The sequence below is a fragment of the Ochlerotatus camptorhynchus genome, unplaced genomic scaffold (genome assembly GCF_037179485.1).
Source record: "Ochlerotatus camptorhynchus isolate MF236.1 unplaced genomic scaffold, CSIRO-AGI_Acam_v1.1 ptg000032l, whole genome shotgun sequence".
NCBI classification, from domain to species: domain Eukaryota; kingdom Metazoa; phylum Arthropoda; class Insecta; order Diptera; family Culicidae; genus Ochlerotatus; species Ochlerotatus camptorhynchus.
Window position 1 is genome coordinate 346,561 of NW_027040523.1, and position 26,839 is coordinate 373,399.

General features: G+C 37.7%; 1 protein-coding gene across 1 annotated transcript; it reads right to left on the reverse strand.

Annotated features, from left to right (window-relative positions):
• Window positions 1-5,400: 5,400 nt before the first annotated feature.
• Window positions 5,401-20,616, reverse strand: LOC135708702 (PHD finger protein 12). Its single transcript, XM_065230809.1, has 7 exons — window positions 20,480-20,616; window positions 20,237-20,421; window positions 19,507-20,176; window positions 18,809-19,445; window positions 6,373-6,977; window positions 6,028-6,302; window positions 5,401-5,890 (listed from the first exon to the last, which is right to left on the reverse strand). Exons 1-7 carry the CDS (start codon window positions 20,531-20,533, stop codon window positions 5,680-5,682), a joined length of 2,637 nt encoding a protein of 878 aa, XP_065086881.1. The 5' UTR covers window positions 20,534-20,616; the 3' UTR covers window positions 5,401-5,679.
• Window positions 20,617-26,839: the final 6,223 nt, after the last annotated feature.

The following is a 26,839-nucleotide window of genomic DNA, read 5'->3' on the forward strand; positions in this document are numbered from 1 at the left end:
GATTACATTTTAGTACATAGTTGATCAATTATTATTTGAAGAAGCCAAATAAAACAAAATCAACAATTATCGATAAGCCAGAGACAAACAGACATAACACATTGAACATTTCTCACTGTAAAACATCGTAGCTAAATTACTATCACCATCTGTTGAGTACACTGCGACGGGCAGTACACATAAGATGCCAGCAGTGTGTAAACGTCAAACGCAAAGGAATTGGCAACTAAGAAACATTTCAATTGTTCGTTGAATGTGTGTTGGATGAGAAGTATTATGGCTCTTTATCTGTGGATAAACTGTTATGGGCAGCAATGAAGGGGTGGTATCGATTCGCATCACGGCACGTAGGGGAATACAGCCCAAAATGCACACCGGGGCAAAACGACCGATGCGATTTTTCATATTTTTCATTCCCGTTTTTAAATCATAAATTTGACAAGCCACAATACTAGTTTAGTACTTAAACAAGTATTTTGGTACACAAAATCCCAGCACTACACGGTAATGTGTTCTTGAAAAAATATATATGCCATCGAACTTGTCATGCAGTCACAGAACAGATAGGTAACATGGGAATCAGAAACGGAGCCATTTAAATTTCAATTGCTAGTGACACCTAGCGGTGGAGAGAACGCTTTTTACACTCAAAATTTATTTACACTTATACCACCTTTTACTAGAGTCGGTGTATAATGAGTCACGCCAAGAGTGAAGCCAAGTCTACCTATTGAACTGTCAAACCGGCTACCTATCGTGCAAAGTAAACAAGCATTACGATGCTATGAAAGGTCCACGAAAGGTATTGCAATTAAATATTAAATATAACCGAAGAAATGATCATATACACGCAGTGAGTATTACATTTGTCATGCGATACGTGTTGTAATGATCAGTAATGACAATTTCTACTATTTTTCCTTAAGATAATTCGACAAAATCACTGATATAATGATTTACTACAGCCGTTAATTTTTTTCCTCGCTAGAAGTCATTTGAAGTTGATGCAGAAGTCCTCTGTTGCCAAGTTAAAAGAAAGGGAATCTTTCGAAAACCGTGATGCGAGTTCAACTGTTTTTCTCTTGGCGTGACTCATTATACACCGACTCTACCTTTTACCATTTATACCAAACATACCCAAGATTCATATATTGAAAGGTGTGTACACTTCTGTTGGTGCTTATGTATAGAGTGTCTTTAGGAAAGATGAGAAAATCTTATTTATTTTTTAGATTATATGCTTGTTTTGAGTTCTTCTTCTTCTTCTTCGAATTTAAACTTATTGCTTATTGCATATAAGCTTATTGCATGCTCTGAGCTTATGTCGTTTTCGTTTTTGCGGTGCAGCACTGGTGTAGTGTAAGCAGGAATAAGCACGAGTCTTTGACAGCTCAGATCACTTCCTACCCACAGATTTCATCAATGCTTCCTGCAAAAGCAAAGGGTAAGTAAAATGCTAATTGTGGAGTGAGACGATCACATAAAAGAAAAACTGTATTTATGATTGTTTTGCTAATTCTAGTACGATTATCATAATTCCGTACACTTTGATATTCAAAAACACAATTAGAATAAGACATATCCAAAGTTTAACGATAGGAAATATTATCATCAGCGGGTATTTATTTGCATCATGTTCCAATGTATTGTTCTGCAAACAATTAACACTCTAAGACTTCATTTACCCCCGTTGCGATAAAAGGGAAAGAAGTGCCGAAGCTGACATTCCCCCTAATTTAAAAATATCCAATCTTTCATTCATCCTGAATTCTCAAAACTATATTCAATACACATGCAGATCGCTCTACCTATAGGATTAGAAAATATCTTGGGTTGTGAGAGGATATGTCGAAGGAATGGCAGGGAAACTCTCTTTACTCCAATTGCATTTCTCATGGCCGTGTGCGTTTGTGTTAAAAAGCAAAACATCTTCCGTCTTTTACTTTTTATGCGTAAAAACCGTCGTCCAGAAAAAGTGAAATCATAATGCATTTCGTCGTAGAAAAAAATCGTTCCATTCACGACGGATGACCCCATTGTTTACGATTTATGAGAGGGAAAGCGAATACGAGCTTATCAGTCATGTAGCATATAGTAACATGCCGTCTCTTTTGTTCTTTCAGTCCTCCTGGTAGCAGTTAGTGGGACACTACACTCGATATAGGCAACTCAGTGGCGCCTTGTCGCAGTTCTCACTTATATCAATATATGTTATAATTTTGATATTCTTCGCATATCTTTTAGCTCTCATTTTTGTTCTGTTAGCCATCAACTACATCAAAATGAAATCAATTTGAGTTATCAGGAATAATGAAAACAACATAATTCTTGTTTTTATTTTGTTCTCACCCTCTGCTCGGGAGCCTATCAAATTTCCATCGACAATTAATCATGTTATGGTGTTTTTGACAGCATTCACAACCAGAGAACCAACCGCTTTCGGATGCATATGGAGCTGGTAGTAAACGATTTGAGATTGTATGGAGATTTACAATATTAATTGAATATTTCCAATATAAGCATGTATGTTAAATACAAGAAAAGTGCCCGAGCACATTAAAATGGTACAAATACAAGTACTCGTAAACATTTTACTTGCATTGAAAATGTATTTCGTAAGAAATTGCGGATTTTCTGATATTCTCCATACTGCAAAAATGATTTTACCAGCACAGGCGGGGCGACATCTCTCGACTTTTCGGTGTAACTACCACACAAATGATGTAATTAATTGTATTCATCTATATTAAAAATATCAAATAGTAATGAACTCGTGCACTTTTTTGCATTTAAAACTGCTTATCAGGAAGATAATGAATAGAAACTAAAATCTCCATACATTTTCAAACGGCTTCATATCACTCTTATAAATAAGTACGGACGATATCACAAATCTAGAGATGAACTAGCCTAAGACTAAAAATCTCTTAAATAAAGAATTAAAAAAAAAAAAAAAGATATCACAAATGGCGCAATTATATCCCGTATGGTTAGTACGATAGCCCGAATAGGTGGTTAAGCACTTTTTATGGTTATTTTGTATGCACTGTATTTGTAAAACAACAAAACATGATTAATTAAGAAAAAAATCGTCAATACAGAAAATACAGATTTTTTAATAGAGTGGATACAGATTTTTTATAAAACCACCTGGCAGCTCTGATGTGCACTGCGAAATGAAAATAGAAAGGAATAGCAAAAATTACATGAAAAGCATGAGCTCAGTTTCAGATGAAACCGTTTGTTCTGAGTTACCTATCTGTTCTGTGATGCAGTGCTTGAGCTTGATTGGACTGAATGACCGGAAGATGGCAGCGGTAATGAAAGTGCTAGCAACGCAAAAATATATAATTTGATGGAATATTAGCTGAAGGGAAAATGTTTGGAAAGAGCTTTTTGAGCTAAACATTTTGTGGATGGATTCCGGGTAATTTTTCGGGTGTATGCGTTTCATCATCGCGATCAAGATTGAATATGTTTGCTCCTATCTTCTATCGCTAATTGACTTCCGTGCTTCAGGTAGTATATTATTTACGTCAGCGATCCCTGATGCAGCCGGGATTTCATCGTACTCTGTATGGTTATAACCAGCCTATATCTCCAGTAGTTCCTTTGTTTGCATCGGTTGAATCCGCGTTCGATTTTGGTATATTGACGCCTCAATTTGTAAATAGAATAAGAAGATTGAACATAATTTAGATATTCATTATGTTTTGTCAACTGATTTACTAGATTACCTAGTCAGAAACTGGTCACTTTCTCGGAACATGCCAAGATGTAGCCAGTGTGGTCCTGATCACACAAAATGGCTACAATTGAACTGGGTTTTGAATGCTCATGTCATTTGATTATGCGTCACATAATGGATTTTATTCGTTTCATGTCGGATTTAGTCTCAGATGGCTCATACAAACCGGAAAATGTTCCGGCCACATCTACATACATTGTTTACACACTTGGTTTTTTTGCCGAGATTGACACCGCCGACTAGCTCGGCATTTTATTTGACTGGAACTCAATGAAAACTTGCCGAGATTCATCTAACAAACCAAAATTTTACTGATGTCGTTTTCGTTTTTGCGGTGTAGCTACACCGGCGCTACACCAACAATCAATACGAAACTAACGATTTTAAATTGGCTCACTACTTAACTAGCCTATTGGTCCCAAGCAAACGATTAACGTACCCCATACTAGCATAGAGGTAACTCTAAGACAAGTAGGTCCCAAAGAAACGTGCTCAATTTTTTGGCTCACCTCTGGTACTATCTTCGGTCCCAAGCTTGTCGAATCACCCCTCGAAACATAGGAAAAACCAATAACCTCTCATTTTATCTGTCAAACTTTCATAGCGAATCAAAACAAACATTGCGTAGTACTAGAATTTCGACTAGAATAGGGTACGTTAATCGTTTGCTTGGGACCAATAGGCTACTAAAGTGGTGAGCCAATTTAAAATCATTAGTTTCGTATTGATTGTTGGTAGTAGTGTTGCCATGTGGTCAATCAATACGAAATTTAGTGGAAAATTCGAATGATGTTTAACCAAATGGATAGTATCAAGACCTATTTACATCATGAATACAAATTGAATTTTAAAAGTAAACTTTTGAATGTTATGAAAGAAGATTTCCAAAAGCTTTGTTTTGTAACAGAAATTAAACCGTTGGGATAAAGTGAGCACCCTAAACATCGTGTCATATAAGAATTTCAATTACCATTTATAAAGCTGCTGAAGGAATATCAACGATAAGTTATAAGAAACTACTGATAGACCTTATTTTCTGATCTAGAAATCTTTTAACAGTTTCGACATTTTGAGCTAGTCTTACATTTTTAGAATATTTGCACTAGAGAAAAGTAACTTTTTAGACTAGTTCTAGTTCTAGACTAATAGTTCAAGTAGGCTTCAAGCATTATGCCAGCAGCAGATTTTTTGTAAAATATGTTTAATAAGTTCATTTTTAACTGGGTGGCCACATTGACCCATTGGCCATATTGCCTCACTTTCCCCAACTCATGAAAACACATACACCCTTTTAAAAAATGACCCTTGAGCCAAAATGGCCGAACAATCTGTGTAAAATTCATGTTTCCTCCTGTCGAAAACATTGACAAAGTTTCATTTAAATCGGAAATGCTCGTGTCAAATTTCAGCTTTATCAGGACCTTCTCTTGGAACTGCTCTAATATCCTAGAATTAAATCCCGATCAAGAATATCGGGCTGCGTTGATGTTGACGTCTGTGTTAATTAATACGACCCTAGACAAACATTTGGTGGATCCTCCAAGGTCAGACCTTTCGATAATAATACGGCTAAAAAAAAAACTACGATAAAAAGAATAGATCAATTTTAGTATTAACTTTTATTGTTGTATCTTGGAATTATAGTTATTATGTCACTTAACCGCAAAAAGCCAAAAATACGTCACCTAACTTTGTTCATCTGCGAAAACATCCTCTATTTATTTGCACTTTAAAAAAAATGCAATTAAAACAGTATTATTAATAAAGTACAAAAAAATATCTAATACGAAGATAATGTTATTAAATGGGATGAGAAGCAACGTTAGGAAACGCTCAAAGTTATTACTGTTAACAATATACAAAAATACATTAGAACTAGATACTAAATATGTTGTTGAATACAAAAAAAAACATGTGAGATAATCTTATTTCTATTTTTCTTCTCCTTCATCGTCCTCTGACGATCCGTCTGTGTCGTCAAATTCTTCTGTATTGTTATCATAGTTAGTGATGGTGAAAACAACTGATAAGCATCCAAACTTTAAAACAGCTCCTTGGTAAAGAATGGCTGTGCCCTCCCATCCTGAAATTTTCGGATTTGGATTGGTGCAATCGCACCCAGTCTGCGATATATCTGCCATGCTGCAGAAGAAATATTATTATTATTATTATTTAGCTTCATTTAGGAGGCTTTCAGCCTTAGGCTGGTTCGCCTCCATGCAGAAGAAATATACCATCAAGCAAAAACTATGGTAATGCCGCAATTTGAATTTGATTACCTTGTGGATGAGAGAAAATCGTAATTTCTTCGTTTGCACTGCCGCGACATGTCAATCAGATTTATAATATCCTGGCGGATTTTTTGTTTGTCCATCCTTTTGTCCTTGTTGATATCGTCATGTTCATCTTTCTTCGATTTTTTCGAAGAATGATGGCCACTATCAGGTTCAGGCTTTACATCAAGCGAGTGGTCAGTAAAGTCACACGTGAACAGTTGACCGTTTACTACGGTTCCAAATTCTGAATAGTTTAATAACTCGAACATTTTTGTTACCTTTGAAAGACGAAAAGAAAATATAGTGTGCCGATGTTGTTTGTTACGTAGATATGTGAAAACTACAAACCTCGTCATAGAATATAGTAGCGTGTTTATCTGAAACAAATCGGCAGGAACCAAACTTCGAAAGTTGTAGATCGTTGCCTGGTCCGCTTCCAATCGACAGGGAGCGATATCGCATGAAGACGGAACGTGACAGATCCAGCGTTTCAAACCAGCTGCAGCCAGGTAAATTGACATCCACTGGAGTTACTACAGCGCGGACACGAATATCGATGTTATTAACGTGTTTTTCCAGATTTTGAGCCATCAGGAATATTTTCTGTTCGTTTGTTTCCGGTTCCTTCTGCGATTTCTTCTCTTCCTTTGGCTCTACCTTGGTCGGGGAAACAACTCCAGCAGCATTGACGGTCTCTGCTGCGTTGTAGTCTCTTCTTGGACTCGTAAATTCTCTTGCTATACGCTCAATATCATCTTTTGTCAACAACTGACTAGGCAGAGGAGTTGACTTTGCCGGTTTCTCTGATTTCATTAATTCGCGGATAGTCCTTGCCGAAAATTCGGATGATGGTTTTTGTAACACTTCGCTGCTTTGAGCCAGTATTTGTTGCAACCGTTGGTAAGCAAGTATTTTGATCAAAGAATCATCCAAACATAGTAGCTCCTCGTTAACTAGAAATTAGAAAGTACAATTATAGTCAATAGATACCAGAGGCGCGATGAGTGGGTGATACAAGTGGGACATGTCCTACGCACAAATATACCTGGATGGGACAGTCAAAGCTTTGTCCCACCCACGATTTAATAGAGAACATAGTTAAAAAACTGAATGAATCCTCCAATGATAAAATCTGAACCACTTTACTTATAGAAAGTCCGACTAAAGTGTTCATTCGATGAGAAAAGATAGATGAAATCTCGTATGATTTGAGGTAACGCTGATGGATTTTGACCCTGCTAGAAACTGGGGCCGGGGATTCCCGGATCATAGCCGGGTGTGGCCATTATAGTCCTGTACTCTGAATATTACTACCATTGGACTGGTTTTTGAATTCTCATGTCATTTGATGTGTCACATGATGGGTTTTAACTTTTTTAAACTTTTATTCATTTCAGCCCGCTTTTAGTTTCAAGGCATTTACAAACCAGAACATGTTGGGGCCTCCCTTAGCTCAATCGGTAAAGGCGCAGCTACATAGCAAGATTATGCTGGAGGTGGCTGGGTTCGATTTCCGGTCCGGTCTATGAAAATGAAACCATAGAACCTTGTCCCACCCACATCATTGAAGGTGGACGCACCTCTGCTATAGTCTAATGTTTGAACATCATTACACTTCCATTGTGCGAGCTATCTTTTATTCTAATGAGCAACCCAAGCTGCTACCTGTGTAAAGCAAAAGTATGTTCCCGGCAACTTACCGCAAAAGCAATAAAAGAAAGTACGGGAACTAGAGATGCACCGAATATCAGTCAAATTTTTATTTGGCCGAATATTCAGCTTGCCCAATAAAGAACACTGTTATTCCGCCGAATATGTCGGATAGCGCCGATAACAATGATTATGGTAAGAAAAATCATAAAAACTTACAATTGTAACTGCAATTGCTCATTGAATCTCGATTTTACAAGATATTTTCAAAACGTTCGACAAATTCTTTTCCCTATTGAGAACGTTAAAACTAGTGTTTGCAGTTGTAACCCGTTCCTTTGCAGAAGGTTTTTAGTTATTTTTTTATGTAAAACTGTGTTTTGAGAAAAGCGCTAGAAAAATCACAAAGAGAAAACTATCACCGAAATTAAAATATTTGAGGTAAATATAAACGTAAACTCAGGTTGATTTCAAATGTATTTTATGTTAAAAGACATGTGACATCAATGTTTAAAATTAAATTTTAAATTTTTGCAGCTACGTAATAGCGAAGACAACATACCAACCAGACTGGAAACTCTTCCAATTTCCCTTACGTCCGATATGAGACAGACAGAATCGCGTCATCTGTCGCTCAAAGGTAAATGCTCCGAACGAATTGGATAGCAAAGGTTCCATCCTCAGAATAAAGGTTTGTGTATTTGCTCATTTTTCTATGCGTTGCTTCCACCTTCGCTCGAGCGCGACGCTTCTGTGTCTGTCGCTTCTGTGTCTGTCGCTTGAATTCAGACAAAGTTGCCAGTCTTCTTGATATGTTGTCTGGTAATAGCCTATATGGCGAAAGGTATCAGCAGCTGAATACACACACTTTTTTTTTACCGAGCTCGGCTGTGCAAATCTCGGTAAAAATAAGGTTCACTGATGTCGTTTTCGTTTTTACTACACTACACCGGTGTAGTGTACACGGTAAGAAAAAAGTACCCAAAATTGAGTTCCTTTCACTCATCACGTGGCTTCCGTGGGGCTAGGTAAAATTAAGTTAAAGAAGAAAACTCAATTTTGAGTAATCCTGGCGTTGACCAAGTTGACAAAAAAATAATAAAGCGGGGCAGACTGGAACCGAACCATGGACGTTGAGATTACGGGGCCCGTGTGTTGACCACTCGTCTATCAACGCTTGTGAAGATTAAATGGTTAAAGGCGCATAAAAGCAACCTCAATCAAAATAAACTTATATTTGAGTTAATTTATTATTACTCAATAGTTGAGTAAATTTTAACCAACGCCGCTTTTCTGATTCACTCAACGGCGGACCTCAAATGATAGAACCCAACGTTGAGTTTTTTTTAACTTAATTTTGAGTATTTTTTCTTACCGTGTAAGCAGCAATAAGTGCGAGTCATTGACAGTTCATCATCATTTGTTTGTAAACAAAGGTGCAACCGATAGCTACACCCTAAATTTTTTCGGTGTTCGGCAGTGTAGCACCGGTGTAGCTACACCGCAAAAACGAAAACGACATGAGATCTCAGCAAAAGTGACATTTGATTGCTGAGTCTCGGATAATGCTTATCTGAATCTCAGCAAACAAATGAAATGTTTACTGAGATCTCAGTAAATTTTTTTTGCCGAGATTTGCACAGCCGAGCTCGGTAGAAAAAACTTAGTGTGCAGAATTATCATTTTCATATATTTTTTTTATTTTTTTTTTCCTGGACGAAATATTTTAAAATGTTTAAAATGTCAAAAGACAGGTTACTTTCAGTCAGTTTGTAGGTTGAGTTCAAAACCGATGACCAGCCAGGTATGAAAAAATGTGGTAACTGCTTGAGAAGTATAATAAATACAATGAATTTGTCTAGGTTGCTTTTGGAAAGCCAAAATCACCTTTCGTTAATTTCCAAGATTCTTCGTACTCCAGTAAACGACATCGAAATGTTTTCAATGTCGAAGAACATGAACAGGAGCCAACAGAACATGAATATCTGCTTGTTTACAATGTGGGTGAAGGAGACGATGAGCTGATTACATGCCGCGTTGGTGATGTAGATGCGGTCATGTTAATTGATTCTGGCTCCAAACACAATTTGATAGACGACACCACTTGGGAACTGATGAAACTAAGAGACGTAAAAGTGACTAATCAAAGATCTGATAGTAATAAATAGTTTCTGGCCTATGGAAAAATTAATTAAAGCTTGTGACGGCTTTTGATGCAGCCTTGGAAGTTGTTGATGGTGGGCAAATATTGAAAACTGAGACATCTTTTTACATAATTGAGAAGGGACACAGCCCCTTTTGGGAAAAATTACTGCGCAACAACTAGGGGTATTGGGAATCGGCTTACCTAGTGCGCAACATGACTCGATTGGTCGTGTAGACACATCAAAGAAACCGTTTCCTAAGATGAAAGGAATCAAACTGAGCCTTCCTGTGGATAGAAGTGTTCCACCAATCATACAACCGTTGCGGCGATGTCCTATTCCACTACTCCAAAAGCTTAAGTCAAAATTGGATGAACTCCTGGATCTTGGTATAATAGAGAAAGTGATACGCCCTACGTCTTGGGTATCCCCTCTTGTACCGATTCTCAAGGAAAACGGGGAGCTTCCACTTTGTGTAGATATGCGCAGAACTAACCTTGCTATTCAAAGATTGAATCACCCACTTCCAATCATCGATGACTTCTTTCCAAGATTCCGAAACGCGAAATTCTTCACAACTCTGGACATTAAACAGGCATTCCATCAAGTGCAGGGCTGGTAGTGGGTATGCGATGTAATAGTAGTGACTTTAGTGACTAAAATCACGAAAGTAGTGACCAAATAGTGATCTTTAAACCATTAAAAAGGTGACCAGTAGTGACATTTATTGATCGTAAAGATATGGATCAGTTCCGGTATTTTTCATACTTTTTAACAATAAAACAAATTTGAGTTTGATTTAAGGATCACATAAATTTGTTATGAAAAAAAATAAGTATGAATTGAATAAGCAAGAGCACAGTCCAATTCTAACCTTCATTTCCTCACTCTGCAGATCACGAATTTGTTATTAGATTGCGAAATTGAGGCACAGAGAAAAATGTTCAAAGTACCGATTTTAGAATTTTTTTTACAATTTTAGGACATCAATTTTTGAAGATCTAGGATCATACATATCCTTCCGATGCATTTAGCAACATGAAGAACAGCAGTCTAGAATTAAATGTATATAGATCTAAGTTAGCCATGAGTATATTAATAAAAGATCCTTCTCTTCTTTGTAGTCGCTATAACGAACTGGGTATTTTTCATTCCTCCCAAGAATAGAATCTTCTGTAACACCTCACATAACACATAGAAAAAGAATCATAACTCTGTGATCTAGACAACTTTTCTAGATCACAGTTTAAGAAAAAATCTCATTATTATGGCACGAGGAAAATTTTCCCAGATAGAATGATCACGGACATAAAACAAAATTGAATGCGTCTAGGACTTAAAATCTCGATCGTGAAAAATTAGAGATTTAGGAATACATTTTAGGATTATTTTTTTAGTATGGAAAAATACAATACAATTTAATGGACTTAAAAAGGAACTCAAGAATCTGTGACATGATTTTTTTCTCGATGTTTGGACAAATACTAAAGCTACCGGGTGTCAAAGATTTTGAACAAATGTCGAGAGCTTGAAAATTTTCCTAGACCATGTTTTGACATCATACATTGAACCAACGGTAAAGGTAATTCAGGTAACCTCTTCAAAATAGGAATTCAATAAGGTTCACGTGCCGCACATAAAATGCAATGACATGGTAATAAATTCCACTGGATTCACTGGACCAGTCCACATGTCATGCTGGTAAAGGTTAAGTGAAATTCAAGTAAGTTTTTCGTGATTTCATTTCATGGTATGAACAATTTCTTGTCGTATTCGTAATGGAAAAATGGCGATAAAAGAAAGTGTCCTTTCGTCGTTGTTGGACGAGTTGGAATTACCAGGCTTCTTCATGTTTTCAAGCGTAAGTTTTATAATTTTTATAAATTAACACTCATTTATAAATTAAAAATGAAATTGTAGAATTCAGGAACTGATTGTTCGAGGTGCTAACAATCAACAATTGACGAACGAAATCATCAGTGCCAATTATTAAATAATGTAATGTGTTAACTAGTGTTTTTTTCCTAGAATGCAATCATTTTATTACTCAATTAAATCGAAATATAGGGTTAACTACCCCATTTCCGACCTACTAAGCACAACCCGCACTTAGTCTTTCTTAATCTAGAGCAGTTTAGCACCAAACGGAATGTTAGTATTACTGATGGCTTCCAAATTTATTTACCTTTCCGTACGTACCGTAAGATTTGATAAAAAGAAACCAACCGTTGAGATATTGTCAAAAGTCTAACACTGCTTCTTGACGCCAAACTCGGCCTTCGGATTCTAAACTCGGCCTAACGCATTGAAACGCAATTGAAACGCTAATAAATTCACTTCGGCCTATCGGATGAAGATAAAAATTGATTCGGTCGGAGCGCTTGTTTTGTTTTTGGGAATAATGGTTGCAAACCTTCATATCACGCGTGCTCATTGACTTCGTTCGGTAGCTTATTAACTGAAGTATCGTACCAAACGCATAATAGACTTGTTAACACTGAAATCATGGATTTATTTGAAGTTTTCTGATCGATAGGCCCAAAATGGGCGATTAGGCCGAAGTAGTTCTCTACCCTATATATACACTGAAGTCTTTTTTTTACACGGTTTTTTTTTACGTTGGTTTTTTTACACGGTTTTCCACGATTTTTCACGGTACGTTTTTAACGATTTCTCGACAACGATACAACCTATCGACTTGCTTCCAATCACAATATCCGTTTCAAGCTATAGGTAATCGAATGGCATACTTAAAAAAAAAATCACAATTTTTGATGTAAATACAGAAATTTTTAAAATATGTCTATATGGACCATATCATGCTTTAATTACAAATGGCATCAAAATCCGATTTTTTAAAAACATTTAAGCATGCGAAAAATCAAAATCTCGTAGGTTTTTTTTTACACGGTACGTATCCCCCGTGTAAAAAAAGACCTGATTGTATCTATAGTCTATCACCAATTCACTTTACCACTTTATCATTACTACAAAATCCAGTCGCATTTACTTGCTAATTTCCGTAGCTTTTAAGTGATGCCAATTTGAAGATCATCGGAAAGTCCGATAAAATTTGCGAGAAAATCAATTTATTTCTATGTGAATCACTCTAATGTAATCTTTCCCCCAAAACACGTATTATTCACCTGAAAAGTGTCATGGAAAATATCTGCGTACCTTTTCAGGTGAATTTTGTGTTGCAGTGTAGGCTTGGACAACTTTCAAGATCTCAATGTAAAACAGCCAGAATATTGGGTCTAGAGTTTTTTTAGAAATCTCTGAAAATTTACGATAGGTCTATGACAATTTCAAGATAGAAAAAAACAAAATATTAGATTCCGTCAACAGTTAACGTTTCCATATGTTCGCAACTCTTCTTATCAGACTTTACTCTGAGTTGTTAAATTCAAATTTTTACTCTCAACATTGGTCGTAAAAAAGTGACTTTAGTGACTTTTTGATGAAAAAAGTGACTTTTTAGTGACTGACTTGAAAATAGTGACCAAGTCACTAAAAAGTGACCTGCTACCAGCCCTGCAAGTGGAGTTGGAAGAAGACTGTCGTGATTTAACGACATTTATTACGAACTGGGGCTTATTTCGATACAAAAGACTTCTTTCGGAGTCAATTGCGCGCCCGAACTGTTCCAAAATCTAATGGAGAGTATTTTGGCAGGCTGTAAAAATACAGTCTGATTCATTGATGATATCGTCCTTTTTGGCTCTACGGAAGAAGAACAAACACTGGGCGTTTTGAAGCAGTACGAAATCCTGCTTAACGAACACAGGTGTAATTTCAAACAACGTGAAATCCTTTTTCTGGGACACAAGCTCTCTTCGAAAGGAATTTCACCGGCAGACGAGAAAGTCAGATCGATTTTGCAATTCAGAGCGCCCCGGACGAAAGAAGAACTCCGCAGCTTTCTAGGACTGGTGACCTACGTGTCGCGGTTCACTCCTAATTTGTCCACATTGAATTTCCCTTTACGAAGTCTCATAAAACAAGATACACCATTCGAATGGAAACCAGAACATCAGAAGTCATTTGATAAATTGAAAGAGGTGATTGGCTCGGTGGAAAATTTAGGTTACTATGATCCAAAGGATAGAACTTTGGTTGTCACGGACGCTTCGGGTGTCGGATTAGGGGCAGTCTTAATCCAGTTCAAAGGAGACAAACCCCGAATAATCGGTTATGCTTCAAAAAGCTTGTCAGAAACGGGAAAGTCGTACCCACCAATCGAAAAAGAGGCTCTCGGGATAGTATGCGGTTCAAGATATACTTGATGGGGATTACCTTCGAGCTTGAAACAGATCATCGACCGTTAGAGACCCTTTTTACAGTAACTTCCCGCCCAACAGCAATAATAGAGCGGTGGTTGCTTCGTATTCAAGCATTCAAATTCAAGGTAAGAAGGAACAGACTAATTTTAATGATAAACATTACCAGTTTTTACAAACATGCAAATTCTAACAGGTAGTATATCGGAAAGGCTCAGCAAATATTGCTGACGTGCTTTCAAGGCTCGCGGCTCACGTTACAGACAATCGATGGATTGATGAGTCTGAGGTTTTAATTAGGCGCGTCGTAGCTGTGTCGGTAGCTGAACTGAGTAGCGAAAGTTGTCGGGATGCATTTGATTCGGAAACAGAGACAGTGATTAGAGCTATTCAAGAGTGTGCAGCAATTGATATTTCGGAAGTTGTACAGGCCACCAATTTAGACCCTGAGTTGCAGAAGCTTAAAGATTGTATTCTGAATGAAAAATGGAATCGGGAAGATTTGAAACCTTACACCGTACTTAGAAATTAATATTCATATGTCAATGATCTTCTAATGCGAGGGACAAAATTTGTTATACCCTCTTCATTGCGGCAAAGAATGTGCAACCTTGCACATGAAGGACATCCTGGCCAGTTCATGATGAAACGACGGTTGCGGGGACGATGCTGGTGACCGGGTATCGATCAGGACGTGGTGAAGATCTGTGAATCATGTGAAGGCTGCAGACTGGTACAAGTCCCTGATCCCCCGGAACCGATGACACGACGTGCTCTTCTTGATAAACCATGGGTGGATGTGGCCATTGATTTTCTGGGTCCCATGCCAACAGGAGAGTATGTACTAGTTATCGTTGACTACTATAGTCGATACATGGAACTGGAGATTATGACTGAAATAACGGCTCAGCAAACTATCGGAAGGCTTAAACGAGTTTTTCGTATTTGGGGCCCTCCAAGAACCATTACTCTTGACAATGCGAAACAATTTGTGTCCACTGAGTTCGAGGAATTTTGTGGGAACAATGGAATCCACTTGAACCACTCATCACACTATTGGCCACAGGCCAATGGAGAAGTAGAGCGACAGAATAGGTCGTTGCTGAAGAGGATGAAGATTGCAAATGCCCTGTACGGAAACTGGAAGGCTGAATTGGACAATTATTTGCACGTGTACAACAACACGCCGCATACTATTACAGGGAAATCTCCAAGCGAACTTTTGCAAAACAAGAAGTTGCATACAAAATTGCCACAGATAGATGACCTGTAAACGATACCGCCAAGCTCGGATTTTAGAGATAAAGATCATGAAATGAAAACGCTCGGGAAAGAGCGGGAGGATAAAAGACGTAAGACAAAAGTAAGTGAAATATCTGTGGGTGACACTGTCCTGATGAAGAACCTATTGTCAACAAACAAACTCGCTACGAATTTCTTAAATGAGAAATGTACAGTCATTGACCGGCGAGGCTTTAATGTAACAGTTCGATCAAATGAATCCGGACGGATTTATGATAGAAATACATCACACCTTAAGCTACTGCCTGCTTCATCGAATGAAGAGACTGATAGCTGCAACGGACATCGAGACGACCTTCAAATCGAGCAGTCAGTAAAGGACACTAATTTGATCATACCTGTGGCCGATGATGTGGATCACAGCCAACCGGCTTCGTCATCAGGTTCGGGGGCGATTCGACGAACGGGCAGAGTTCACAAACCAGCAACGAGATACAGTCCGACAAGATAAGTATAAATTAGAGATAAATAGTTGTTAAAGATACATGATAATATTTATTATACAAAAAGGGTTAATAAATCTTTCTCCAGGAAAAGGGGGATGTGGTAGATGCTTCTATTAGAGATGAGTGAGTACGCTCTCGGAGAGGGATCGTGTGAGTTCGGTTGCTGCACCACTGTATGTGCTTCGTTATCTCTTGCTCAGTCTTTGAGTAGATGGCTTACAGTTCGGTTCGCGTGTTCTGATCACCACACCCATTTTTGGGTAACTTCCTTTTTGACTGGACTGAGTGAGTTTCGACTCGCTTTATACCCTGGACAGACTATGGCTATGGCAATGAGCACTCATACATAGGATTTCCAGTTAAAACTAGATGTATGAGTGCTCATTGCAAGATAGCTTATATTACATGATATAAGCCATAGTTTGTCCATGGTATTACTGTCTATAGACTTATAGAGATTAGACTTATAGAGAGGTGAAAATACTCGATGGTCGAAAACATTTATCCACACGTAAAATTCATCAGAAAATAGCAAATAGGCGAATTGACTCTCATGTTTAAAACCTCTATAACAAAAAAATAAGCAAATAGCATGTAAACAAACCTATTATTCGATAAGCTTTTCTTAAATGCGTCTCCAATACTGATACTTGTAGCACTGAAACTAACAAGTGCTTAAAACGGTGGTGTAACACATTGTTTTTGCTGGGAGTCAAATCTGAAGCAAAATGCACAATTCCTGCCTTTTAACGAATATGCGTTGTATCCGCAGAATCATATATATCATCTAATTTTTCGTTAATTATTCTATGTTACATTACTATACGATGCCGCGTATAGAAAGTAGGGTAAATGATGGCTTCGGCAGCCATCGACTGTTTTCGGCAACCACAATTTAAACGTTAATTTCGGTGTATTTTCTCACTAAAACACTTCGCTGAATGTATTTAAACGATTCCTTATTTTTTCAGCTTCAATCCTAATACATTTTTACGACTGAGCAAACCTGTTATGCCAGGTGTTTCTGCAAAAGAAACATAAGCACATCAAAATACGGCTGATTTCGAGTTGCCGATAATAGAACAGCTGGTTTACACGCAGTTTAAACGGAAAGGTTGCCGAAGTAAAAGAGGCTGCCGACAATAGTCACACTCACCTGAGAAGTTTGTAGCGCCTTAAAAACGTTTTCAAACTGTTTTGGACAGTTTTGTTGATTGGAATGGATAGAATAGCTAGCAGCAGATGAATGTTAACAAACAGACACATCATATGTGTGCGTGACACTGAGAAAATGCTAATAGAAGTGCGGAAGCTGCTTAGATTGACGAGAATACGTAAATTCCCCTATATGTATAGTATGAGTCAGGTAAATCAATGAAAGTTTTCTGCTTATAAAAAGGCTTATGAAAAGGAGTCCTTATTTGAATATTGTGTCAATTAACTATATGGGTCAGCTATGATATATATATATATATATGAATTTATTTGTTTGCAACAGGTGTAATGCAATGATATTTTGCTTTGTTCAACCAGCTACATTGGCTACATTGTTGATAAACAAAAATATAAATAAATCATTTACCATTTTGCCCCGTGACCCATTTAGCCCTAAATGACTCTATACCTAATCGCACAACAAATCATTTTGAGCTACTTATAGGAAATTTATCTCTCTTTCCAAATCTGCAATAATATTTGAGGGTAACTTTTAATTATTTTTTCAGTTGCGGTACAAAAACTTTAAAAAAAATCAGGTAAATACGTGCATATGTAGGGGAAGTGACGGCTTCGGCATGACATACTATTTTCGGCAACCCAAATTGAAACACTATTTTCACTGGATTTTCTTACGAAAACACTTCACTGAATGCATGCAAACGATTATTTATGCTTTCAGCTTCAATTTGACTATATTTTTACCACTGAGAAAAAGCAATCTAGCAAGGTTTTCTTGAAATGCAACACAGGCACTACAAATTGTAGCTGATTTCGAGTTGCCGATAATAGAACAGCAGATTTACATGCAGTTCAAATGGAACGGTTGCCGAAGAAAAACTGGTTGCCGACAATACTCGCTCTCACTAGAGAAGATTGGAGCTTTGTAAAAGCGTTTCAAAACAGTTTTTGACAATTCTTTCGACTGAAATTGTTAGAGCAGCTGGCAGCAAAAGATTGTAAACAAACCAATACTGCATATGTGTGCGTTCCTTAGAGAAAAAGGCTATAGAAAGAAGGTCGCTGCTTAGGTTGCCGAGAATACGTAAATTACCCTATATCCTAGTCAGGGAATCAAAACAGAGAGAGCAACCAACAATGAAGACATAATGCTTGCGACGGCTACCACGATAAAGTCTCTGTAAATAGCTTCACCATACCGATGGAAGAAAACGATAGGATTGCTTGCAAGCTTTGTAGCAACAATTGCGATTAACGACATAGCTTGATTGGAATGGTGAAATGACAGCCACATTTACTTACGTGTAACATTTCCAGCGTATGTTATGAAGAGGCTTACAAACAATTTGGCGTTTTGCTTCCACAGTTCCGATCAAGCTGTGTAGCAGGCGGAGTTTTTCATGAAAAAAACGCAAGAGGACATTGTCGTTTTGTTGCCGTTACTGACAAAGCGTAATCATTTTGCTCGTTGATCGTTTGTTATTTTGTCATTTTTAAATATTTTTGATTCCTGGTACACGCTGGTAGAATGTGTCATTTGATCTAGTGACCTCTTCGGCCCAATGGCGAACAGCCTGCTAGTATCCTTCATCTTAAAAACTTGTTTGCCCCACCCATTCTATTTTGAAACTTGACTACGGCCCTTGTTTTACAAAAAGATACAATGTGCGTGAGCCTTTCTCAGCAGGCAGTTTCGCTCTGATCCATTATGCAAAATTAGATCTTTGTTCATATTAATGAAATTCGCGAGTATTCATTCACGCTTGTCTCATGCGAATCTACTTACTCTTATGAAGCTGCAACGTTTCCTCATTCAATTCATCAGTGACCTCGACTTTTGGCTTCTTACAAGGTGATTCACTTTCTATTTTGTCGGCTTCTACTTTTTCAACAATGGACGAACCAGCTTCCCCCGCTTTGCCAGCCTTTGATGTTACATCTTTCTTCGTAGAGGACTTGTGTTTCTTTCCTCTCGAACTTGATTTGGCTTTTGTTGGTGCGCCCTCCTCAGCTGCCTGTTCACGTTCCTCTGGATCTGTGCCTCCAGGCACATTTATCATTTTTTCTATTTGTTCATCTGCAGTGCTGATCGCTTTCAGTTCAGAATCGATCATCGATAGCAACTCGGAGTCGTCGTAAATCGGCTTGGCTGTATCTACAAAACGATCATATTTTTTGGCGCGCAACAATTCCCGCAATGAGGGTAGCAAATTGGGAGGATTTTGGTAGTGAAACTCAACCACCGGTGGAACCTCTACTCGATCTCGCATTTTTGGCTTCTGCCTTACACGAAAGGGTGGATTACGGCGATGAACCTTGCGAAAGAATTCGTTTTTAACAGTATCCTGATCCATATTTGCATTAAATTGGTTCCATAATTTAATACGCTCTGTTGCCGATACAGAATTTACCAACTTCCAATCCTGAAAAAAAAAACATAAAATATTGTTCTGATAAATGATTAAAAAATCAACAAAGACTTACGATAAACTGCTCAACGTGATTCGGACACATCCACATCGATGTCGGAAGTGCCGTCAAGGGAGGATCAAGACAATCCTGGTGAAAGAATAAATCGCAATAATCGCAAGCGATCAACGGCGCCTTGCGACATGATTTACCACAAGCATGACAAGTCTTTGCCGGAAGAGGAACTAAGCCTTGGCCATCTAGTTCGTAGATCTTCCGTCCTCTGTGACCTCTTCTTCCGTTTCCATTTTTATGTGCTGAATCCTGCTTTTCGGTGCCAGGAAATGGAAAGTGTACATTCATCTCACGGGGCAGCTCAAACTGACGAGGGTTCAGGATACGAGCTGCGCGAATTAACTGATCAAAAGGTGTCAGCTGTGAACAATCTTCCGGCTCTTTTAAGCGAGTGACGCCATCTAACGATTCATCTCTCGGTGTTGCCAACTTTTCAGTACCAATGCTGGATGCTGAATTCTTCCGAGAATTGCTTCTATTGCGCATCTTTTTGATTTTAACTATTTGTGAACCTTCGGCCGCTACCGTTTCCTCTCGAAGCTCTGGTTGTAATTCAAATTTAGTCAATTTCAAATCTGCTGCCTTTAGCAACGGACTTGCTTCTGTCATTTTGCAAGTATGGCAAATCCACAATCCATTCGGTATATCGGTCTCTTGTAATGGAGGATCGCTGGAAGAAAGAGAACTTGAATTCCTTTGCCTTATCTAGATACTCTAACCCACTACTCACTGGCATCCAAGGTGAAAACTCGATGGACACCGATCACAACAAATCAGATCACCTCCCTCTCCGCAAGCGTCACATGTGTCATTGTTGTGTCCACGCCCTGGCTTTTTGTAGTACGGATGATTAGGTTTCTTACATACTGGCTTAGGTTCTGTCGAATCCGGCGGCTTGATCAGTGCTTGAATAAGCTGAGAAGAAACGAATGGAGGTTTAATTAGGAAAATGCAATGAAAAAATACGACTTACCGGCATAAGACCAACAGGAGCATCTGGATCATACTGAGCTCTGTTCTTCGACATTATTTCTTGAATTTTCTACAAATAATAATGAATGCGTATCTTGAAGCTCAAGAACGCTCAAAGTTTGCACCTCTTTTTCAACTTGTACCAACAAACAAAGCTTGACCGGAATTGCGTTAATTGACAATAAACGGAATTGCATCAAATGACATAATACAGTACCGGCCAAGGGGTCATCAATACAAATACACGCTAAAGCAACACAACAACAACAAAATACACGGTTAGAAAAAAAGCCCTCAAAATTAAATTATTTTCACTCATCTCGGCACTATTGGCGTCTTGCAGTGAAACTTTTCCAAGCTCTCGCCACCTACATTTCGAAGTGAGAACTACTAGAAGGAGGGTAGTTTCCCAATTTTCCAAGTAAAACAGACGCTTTTTGGGGCAAATCGGTCCATAAAGAAAAACTAATAATTTCCCGTGGAAACTTTTGCTTGAATCGTGTAAGAAAACGTGTTTGAAAACTATTTGTTATTCATTCGGTATGGATTGGAGATGTTTTCATGGCAAATTATGCATAACAAGTTTGCACCCACAGGGAGAGGTTACCTCCTGCGCAGCTGCATTTTTCAGAAAATGGTAAATATGTGCGATTTTCACTAAGATGAAAGTGGAAATTAAGTGGATTTACTTAGGAAAGGTTTATCATGTTGGTGGTAAAAGAGAATTGGTTGTATAGGACGCCAATATTCAATAAATGTTCATTTTGGCCTTTTTTAAGCAAACATATTGATACTCACAATTTTCGATGGAAAACGCACCGGAACTTGATTAACTCAACACGCACCATACTATAAAATGGTGCTAGATGGTCTTCAAAGTGATAGCAAGATGACAAATCCGGAGTGATTTGAGATTTGGGCGTAATTGTATTTGTAAACAAACAGGTCAATCGCCGATTTCTCGTGAATAAAAGCTAAATCTTATAATCAAACTATACCAAATGATAGAAGAATCATACCTCTACCTCATAGCGTAATTAGTTTTCAAAATTGAGCTTTTATTGGCGAGAAATCGGCGATTGACGTGTTTGTTTACAAATACAATTACGCCCAAATCTCAAATCACTCCGGAAATCATCTTTATTTTGAGTAATTGAGCAATTTACTTCTGTTTACCATCATATTTACGATGCAGCATTGATGGAGCCGTGAAATGAAATGAATATATCTTATGAAAGTTCACCTGGAAAAGTCAAAGATGCACATCAGTCTGTTCGTAAAAACGTTTTCTTCTTCAATTCGAATGTTTCATTGGAAGGATTTAACGCAGGCTTGATGAAAATTATGATTTAATGCTAATTTTCACGAATTTTATATGCAGTCTGTCAACATTATCATCATCATGCAGTGGTGACATCTGCGTTGAGCTTTTGCGGCAATCTTCCAATAGCGATTGCTAAAGTGTGATTGTGTCAGTGATTTGTTTTCATCGGGAAAATTTTACGCTATGAAGTTTTTTTTTCCCGATGATAACATTTTGCGTATACGTATACGTGACATAGTGTGCGTACGAAAAACGTCAGCAATCTCTATAGTGCAGGAACCCAAAAGTAGGTAAAGCGGTCAAAGTAATTTTCATTTACTTGTGTGCAGTTTGTATGGAATTTTCCACTGGCTTTTTAACCAAAAGTAAGTTAGTTGTACCCAACAAAAGGTAAATATGATTATACTCAACGTTGGGTTCCCACACTTTACTACCCCTGTTGGGTGGTGACAAACTAGTCAAAAGTAGGTAAAAGTGAACTTTCTGTTGGGTACTTTTTTCTTACCGTGTATATATACATCATACACGGAAAGACGAAATAACTCAAAATCGAGATGAAAGTACTTAATAATAAGTACTTCTCTACACGCTAACTTCAAAGTACTCATTAAAGAGTAAAATTTTACCCATTTCGAAGAAAAGTGGCTTAACTCATGAAATGAGTAAAACCGAGTTTACTCATTAATGAGTATTCGACTAGTACTTCATAAAATGGGTATTTTTTATCCTTCGTGTTTTTTGGCAATGAATAAAAAGTACCCATTATTTTAATTACTTCATAGGGCTCATAACTAACAATAATAAATACGTCAGAGGTCCACTTAAGATCAACAAAACACTTTATTTATTTGAATGATGAAACAATGGCACATTCGAGGGCACATTCAACACTCAAAAGCATTAAAAAAAAGTCTACCGCTTGTGCTAAGCTGGAAATTATAAAAGGATTTTTGAATCGGTAACTTTTGCGTCCTTTTCTCCTCCTGGTACTTTGGCTTACTGTTGTATATTGGCATGAAATCCTGCAAAATCATCTCGTACAGCTTTCTAGAGATGACAAATTAGGATAGCCTGTAACGAACAAAGAGCATCATATGAATTGCAGAAAAATAAAAATAAACGAAAAATATTCTTACCTTCCAGTTTTTCGGGTTGAAAGTTTCACTTCCGCACTGAGCATGCTTCTAGCTTCTGCTCTTTGAAAATGTTACCCATTTTAACTACAAGAAGCCAATATCAAAAATGAATCAAAATTATCCGCTTTTCATTTTATGAAAATACCCCTTTTTTGACAGCTCGGAATGAATACACAAAATGAGTACAAGATACTCATTTAATGGGTAATTTGAAGTTAGCGTGTAGCACTACTGTTTTGGATACAATTTTGTTTTCATTGATGAGTACTTTAAACTTAATCTTGAAGTACAACAATAACTCTCAGTCTTCGTTAATTGTATTCAAACAGTAGTCTTGAGAGAGTTCTTATTTTTGCGAACTTTTCATCTCGATTTTGAGTTGTTTGATTTTCCGCACTATGAATGTATCCAAAATCAAGTGTAGCGATTGCACTTGGATTTGGATGAAAAATCACGCGTGCGCCATATGCATTTTGGATTTTTTTTTGTCGCCTGGTGGAAGCAGTTTTAATTTAGTTAATTTTGTTCGGAAAAATCAGATATTACGATAACTGGACTATATCTCTCATATGAAAATTAAAAAAAAAATTATTGTCGTTTTCAATGGTATCCGGATCTCATGATGTAAGTTTCCCGTGTACCGCTGGGCTAGTGTTGCTAGTGTAGTATTCACGTCACTTATTCCCAACACATTTACCAGCGAGTGAATCGATTAGCTTGGGACCAAAGATAGTACAAAAAGTTGAGCACGTTTCTTCGGGACCTACACAGCAAAAAAAGTTGTTGAACATTACATCAAAACTGCTGCAACCAGGTCAATCCATCGGTTATGCGTTGTACGATGTACATCAATTTTGCGAACAAAATAACATCCATTGATGTAATATTGTATCTGCTTTTTGCTATTACATAATTATTTCATACATCAGCTTGATCGATATTACATTTTTTTTTTGCTGTGTACTTGTCTTAGAGTTACCTCTATGGTAATACCATAGAGGTAACTCTAAGACTAGAAGGTCCCGAAATAACGTGCTCAACTTTTTGGCTCAGCTCTGGTACTCTCTTCGGTCCCAAGCTAATCGATTCACCCCTCGAAACATAGGAAAAACCAATAACCCCTCATGTTATCTGTCAAACTTTCATAGCGAATCAAAACAAACATTGCGTAGTACTAGAATTTCGACTAGAATGGGATACGTTAATCGTTTGCTTGGGACGATTAACGTATCCCATTCTAGTCAAAATTCTAGTACTACGCAATGTTTGTTTTGATTGGCTATGAAAGTTTGACAGATGAAATGAGGGGTTATTCGTTTTTCCTACACACAAAAAACGAAAATTGTTTTAGTAAAAATATTGTACTTTCAATTTAAAAGTATTCAAAAATTTGTTGTACTAACTATGAAAATATTTAATACACCAAGGTTTTTTTCAAACCAAAAGTAAATGTTTTGATTTTAACTTGTAGTTTTAAAAGTGCAAATTTTCAAATCGAATATAGTTGAACTGTCAAAACACCTACTTCGTGAAGAGATTTCTACTCATTCCTGGGTAGGTTAATAATAACGTGAGTGTAGAAAAGCAGGTGGTGAAAATGGCAAAATTTTCAACTATTTGTTAATAAGAGATTATTATCAACAATCAATACGAAACTAACGATTTTAAATTGGCTCACCACTTTAGTAGCCTATTGGTCCCAAGCAAACGATTAACGTACCCTATTCTAGTCGAAATTCTAGTACTACGAAATGTTTGTTTTGATTCGCTATGAAAGTTTGACAGATAAAATGAGGGGTTATTGGTTTTTCCTATGTTTCGAGGGGTGATTCGACAAGCTTGGGACCGAAGATAGTACCAGAGGTGAGCCAAAAAGTTGAGCACGTTTCTTCGGGACCTACTTGTCTTAGAGTTACCTCTATGTTATTATCGCGAAAAGTGTCCCAATCCGGACTTTTATTGCTCGGAAAAAGATGTCCGCATACTTCCGAACTCGTGTAGTATGGAACGAGGTATGGAATCCTTTGTCGAGCAATATAATGCTGTCGAAAAAGTTGAAGCAGATGGAGGAAACCAATAGGTGAAAGCCATTCGATGTAGCGACTGGGAATTTTGATACAGCCGCTCAGCCCAGTTACTAAGAGGATTCCAGGAGTACCGGGAAAATCATTACTTAGTTGAGCCATAGAGGTAACTCTAAGACTACTGGGTCCCGAAGAAAATCATTATTATTTTTGGCTCACTCAGTACCAGAACAACGGTCCCAAGCAGTCCCAAGCTATTTCACTCACCCCTGCATGTTCTGCATGAATCCACACACCCCTGATGTTATCTGTCAAACTTTCATAGCGAATCAAAACAAACATAGTGTAGTAATAGAATTTCAACTAGAATAGGGTACGTTAATCGTTTGCTTGGGACCAATAGGCTACTAAAGTGGTGAGCCAATTAAAAATCGTTAGTTTCGTATTGATTGTTGGTAATACCAACGCGAATACCGTGAACGCCCCGTCCACTGACAGTTCTCGACGGCTGATGAAGATGACCAAAATGAATGGCACACATACATGCGCATGCAGCTGATAGCGCAGTGGGATCAGCCATCGCAATTTGTTATTGTTGACACTGAAGATCGAAACGAGATGGTGAAATTCTCATCTTGTAATTTAGTGAAGTGAATTTGTCTGTCCACTTGTAGTTAATTAGCAAAATAAGTGTGAAGTCAATTTTATTTCGTCAGCTGATTGTTGGTCGATATTAGGTTTGCTCGTTGTTCTGCGCTCATGATATTTTGTGCTACTTACCGTCCTCAAAACCGAGTACAGGAGTGTTGGCAGTGAGACTGGTAGTATTTATATCGCCGAGAGCATACTTTGTAAAATTGTTTTCTATGCTCGATCCGAAGGACTGCGAGCAACAATAACAATAAATCATTATGACTACCCGATTTTCAAAGACGTCGTGGCTGTGGGTTGCTTCCTTCCGGACATCAGTCACTGATTTGGCAAAGGGGGAACTATTTGATTTGATGCGCTATTTGTTGTTGAAAAACTGAGGCAAATATGTGATTACTGCGGAATTCCCATCGTTCCATCGATGTCGTTGCTGCACTACGTTGATCACGTGAATGATAAATCCTTCATCACACACAAGAGGAACAGGGTGACGTAAGGAAATCTGTGGTGGAATCATTCGAATCAGCGGAACAACCGTAAATCGAAAGTATTCAGCCGATGATGCCGTATTGGTCATGGGTTGATTTTCCATAATGGGAGATCGAACCAGAGAGCTAGACTGGGTCATATGTAAGAATGAGTTCCGTTACACTGAAAATTACAAACAAGTTTGAACAACTCTTGAGGTAATTTCCTGGATAATGTAATGCATAATTACCTGGATACTAGATTAATTCAATCCGTTGAGTCAAGTTTGTCCAAATCTGGTGCTCTGAACTATGATGAAGTCCAACATTGGCTCTGCGAAACATCTTCAAGAATGTCGGAAGCTGAAACCGATAATCTGCATCCCGGTTAGCTTTCCGGTTTCGGTTCTGCAAAATTAAAATGAATGAAAACTATTTATGCGATCATTCCCAAAAATTCTCACCTTAATGATTTTCTGCCTGGTAAATCCGGTGGAACCTGGGGTGGAAGCAAAGTGAGTGAAGTGTAAACTCCATTCAATTGGAAGCTGTTTCGCCTTGTTTTGTTGCGCTCGTCAAATTTAGCGCCAAACTGAAGTCCAGTGCTGGCAAAAACATCGCAATGAAGAGGTATTTTTGACAGTTCAGCAACTTTTATTTCAAAAAATCACTTTTAAAATTACGAGTCGAAAAGTAAAAGAAACACTTTTGAATCAAAAAAATTACTTTCGTTTGGAATATTTTCAATGTTAAAACTAC

Bases quoted from the DNA above. Each gene is read 5' to 3' on its own strand.
- LOC135708702 (XM_065230809.1), bottom strand. From the start codon at position 20,533: ATGTCGAAGAACAGAGCTCAGTATGATCCAGATGCTCCTGTTGGTCTT. The intron at 20,422-20,479 runs GTAAGTCGTATT...GTTTCTTCTCAG, and splicing joins CTCCTGTTGGTCTTATGCCG to CTTATTCAAGCACTGATCAA. The intron at 20,177-20,236 runs GTGAGTAGTGGG...TCTTTCTTCCAG, and splicing joins AGTTTTCACCTTGGATGCCA to CGATCCTCCATTACAAGAGA.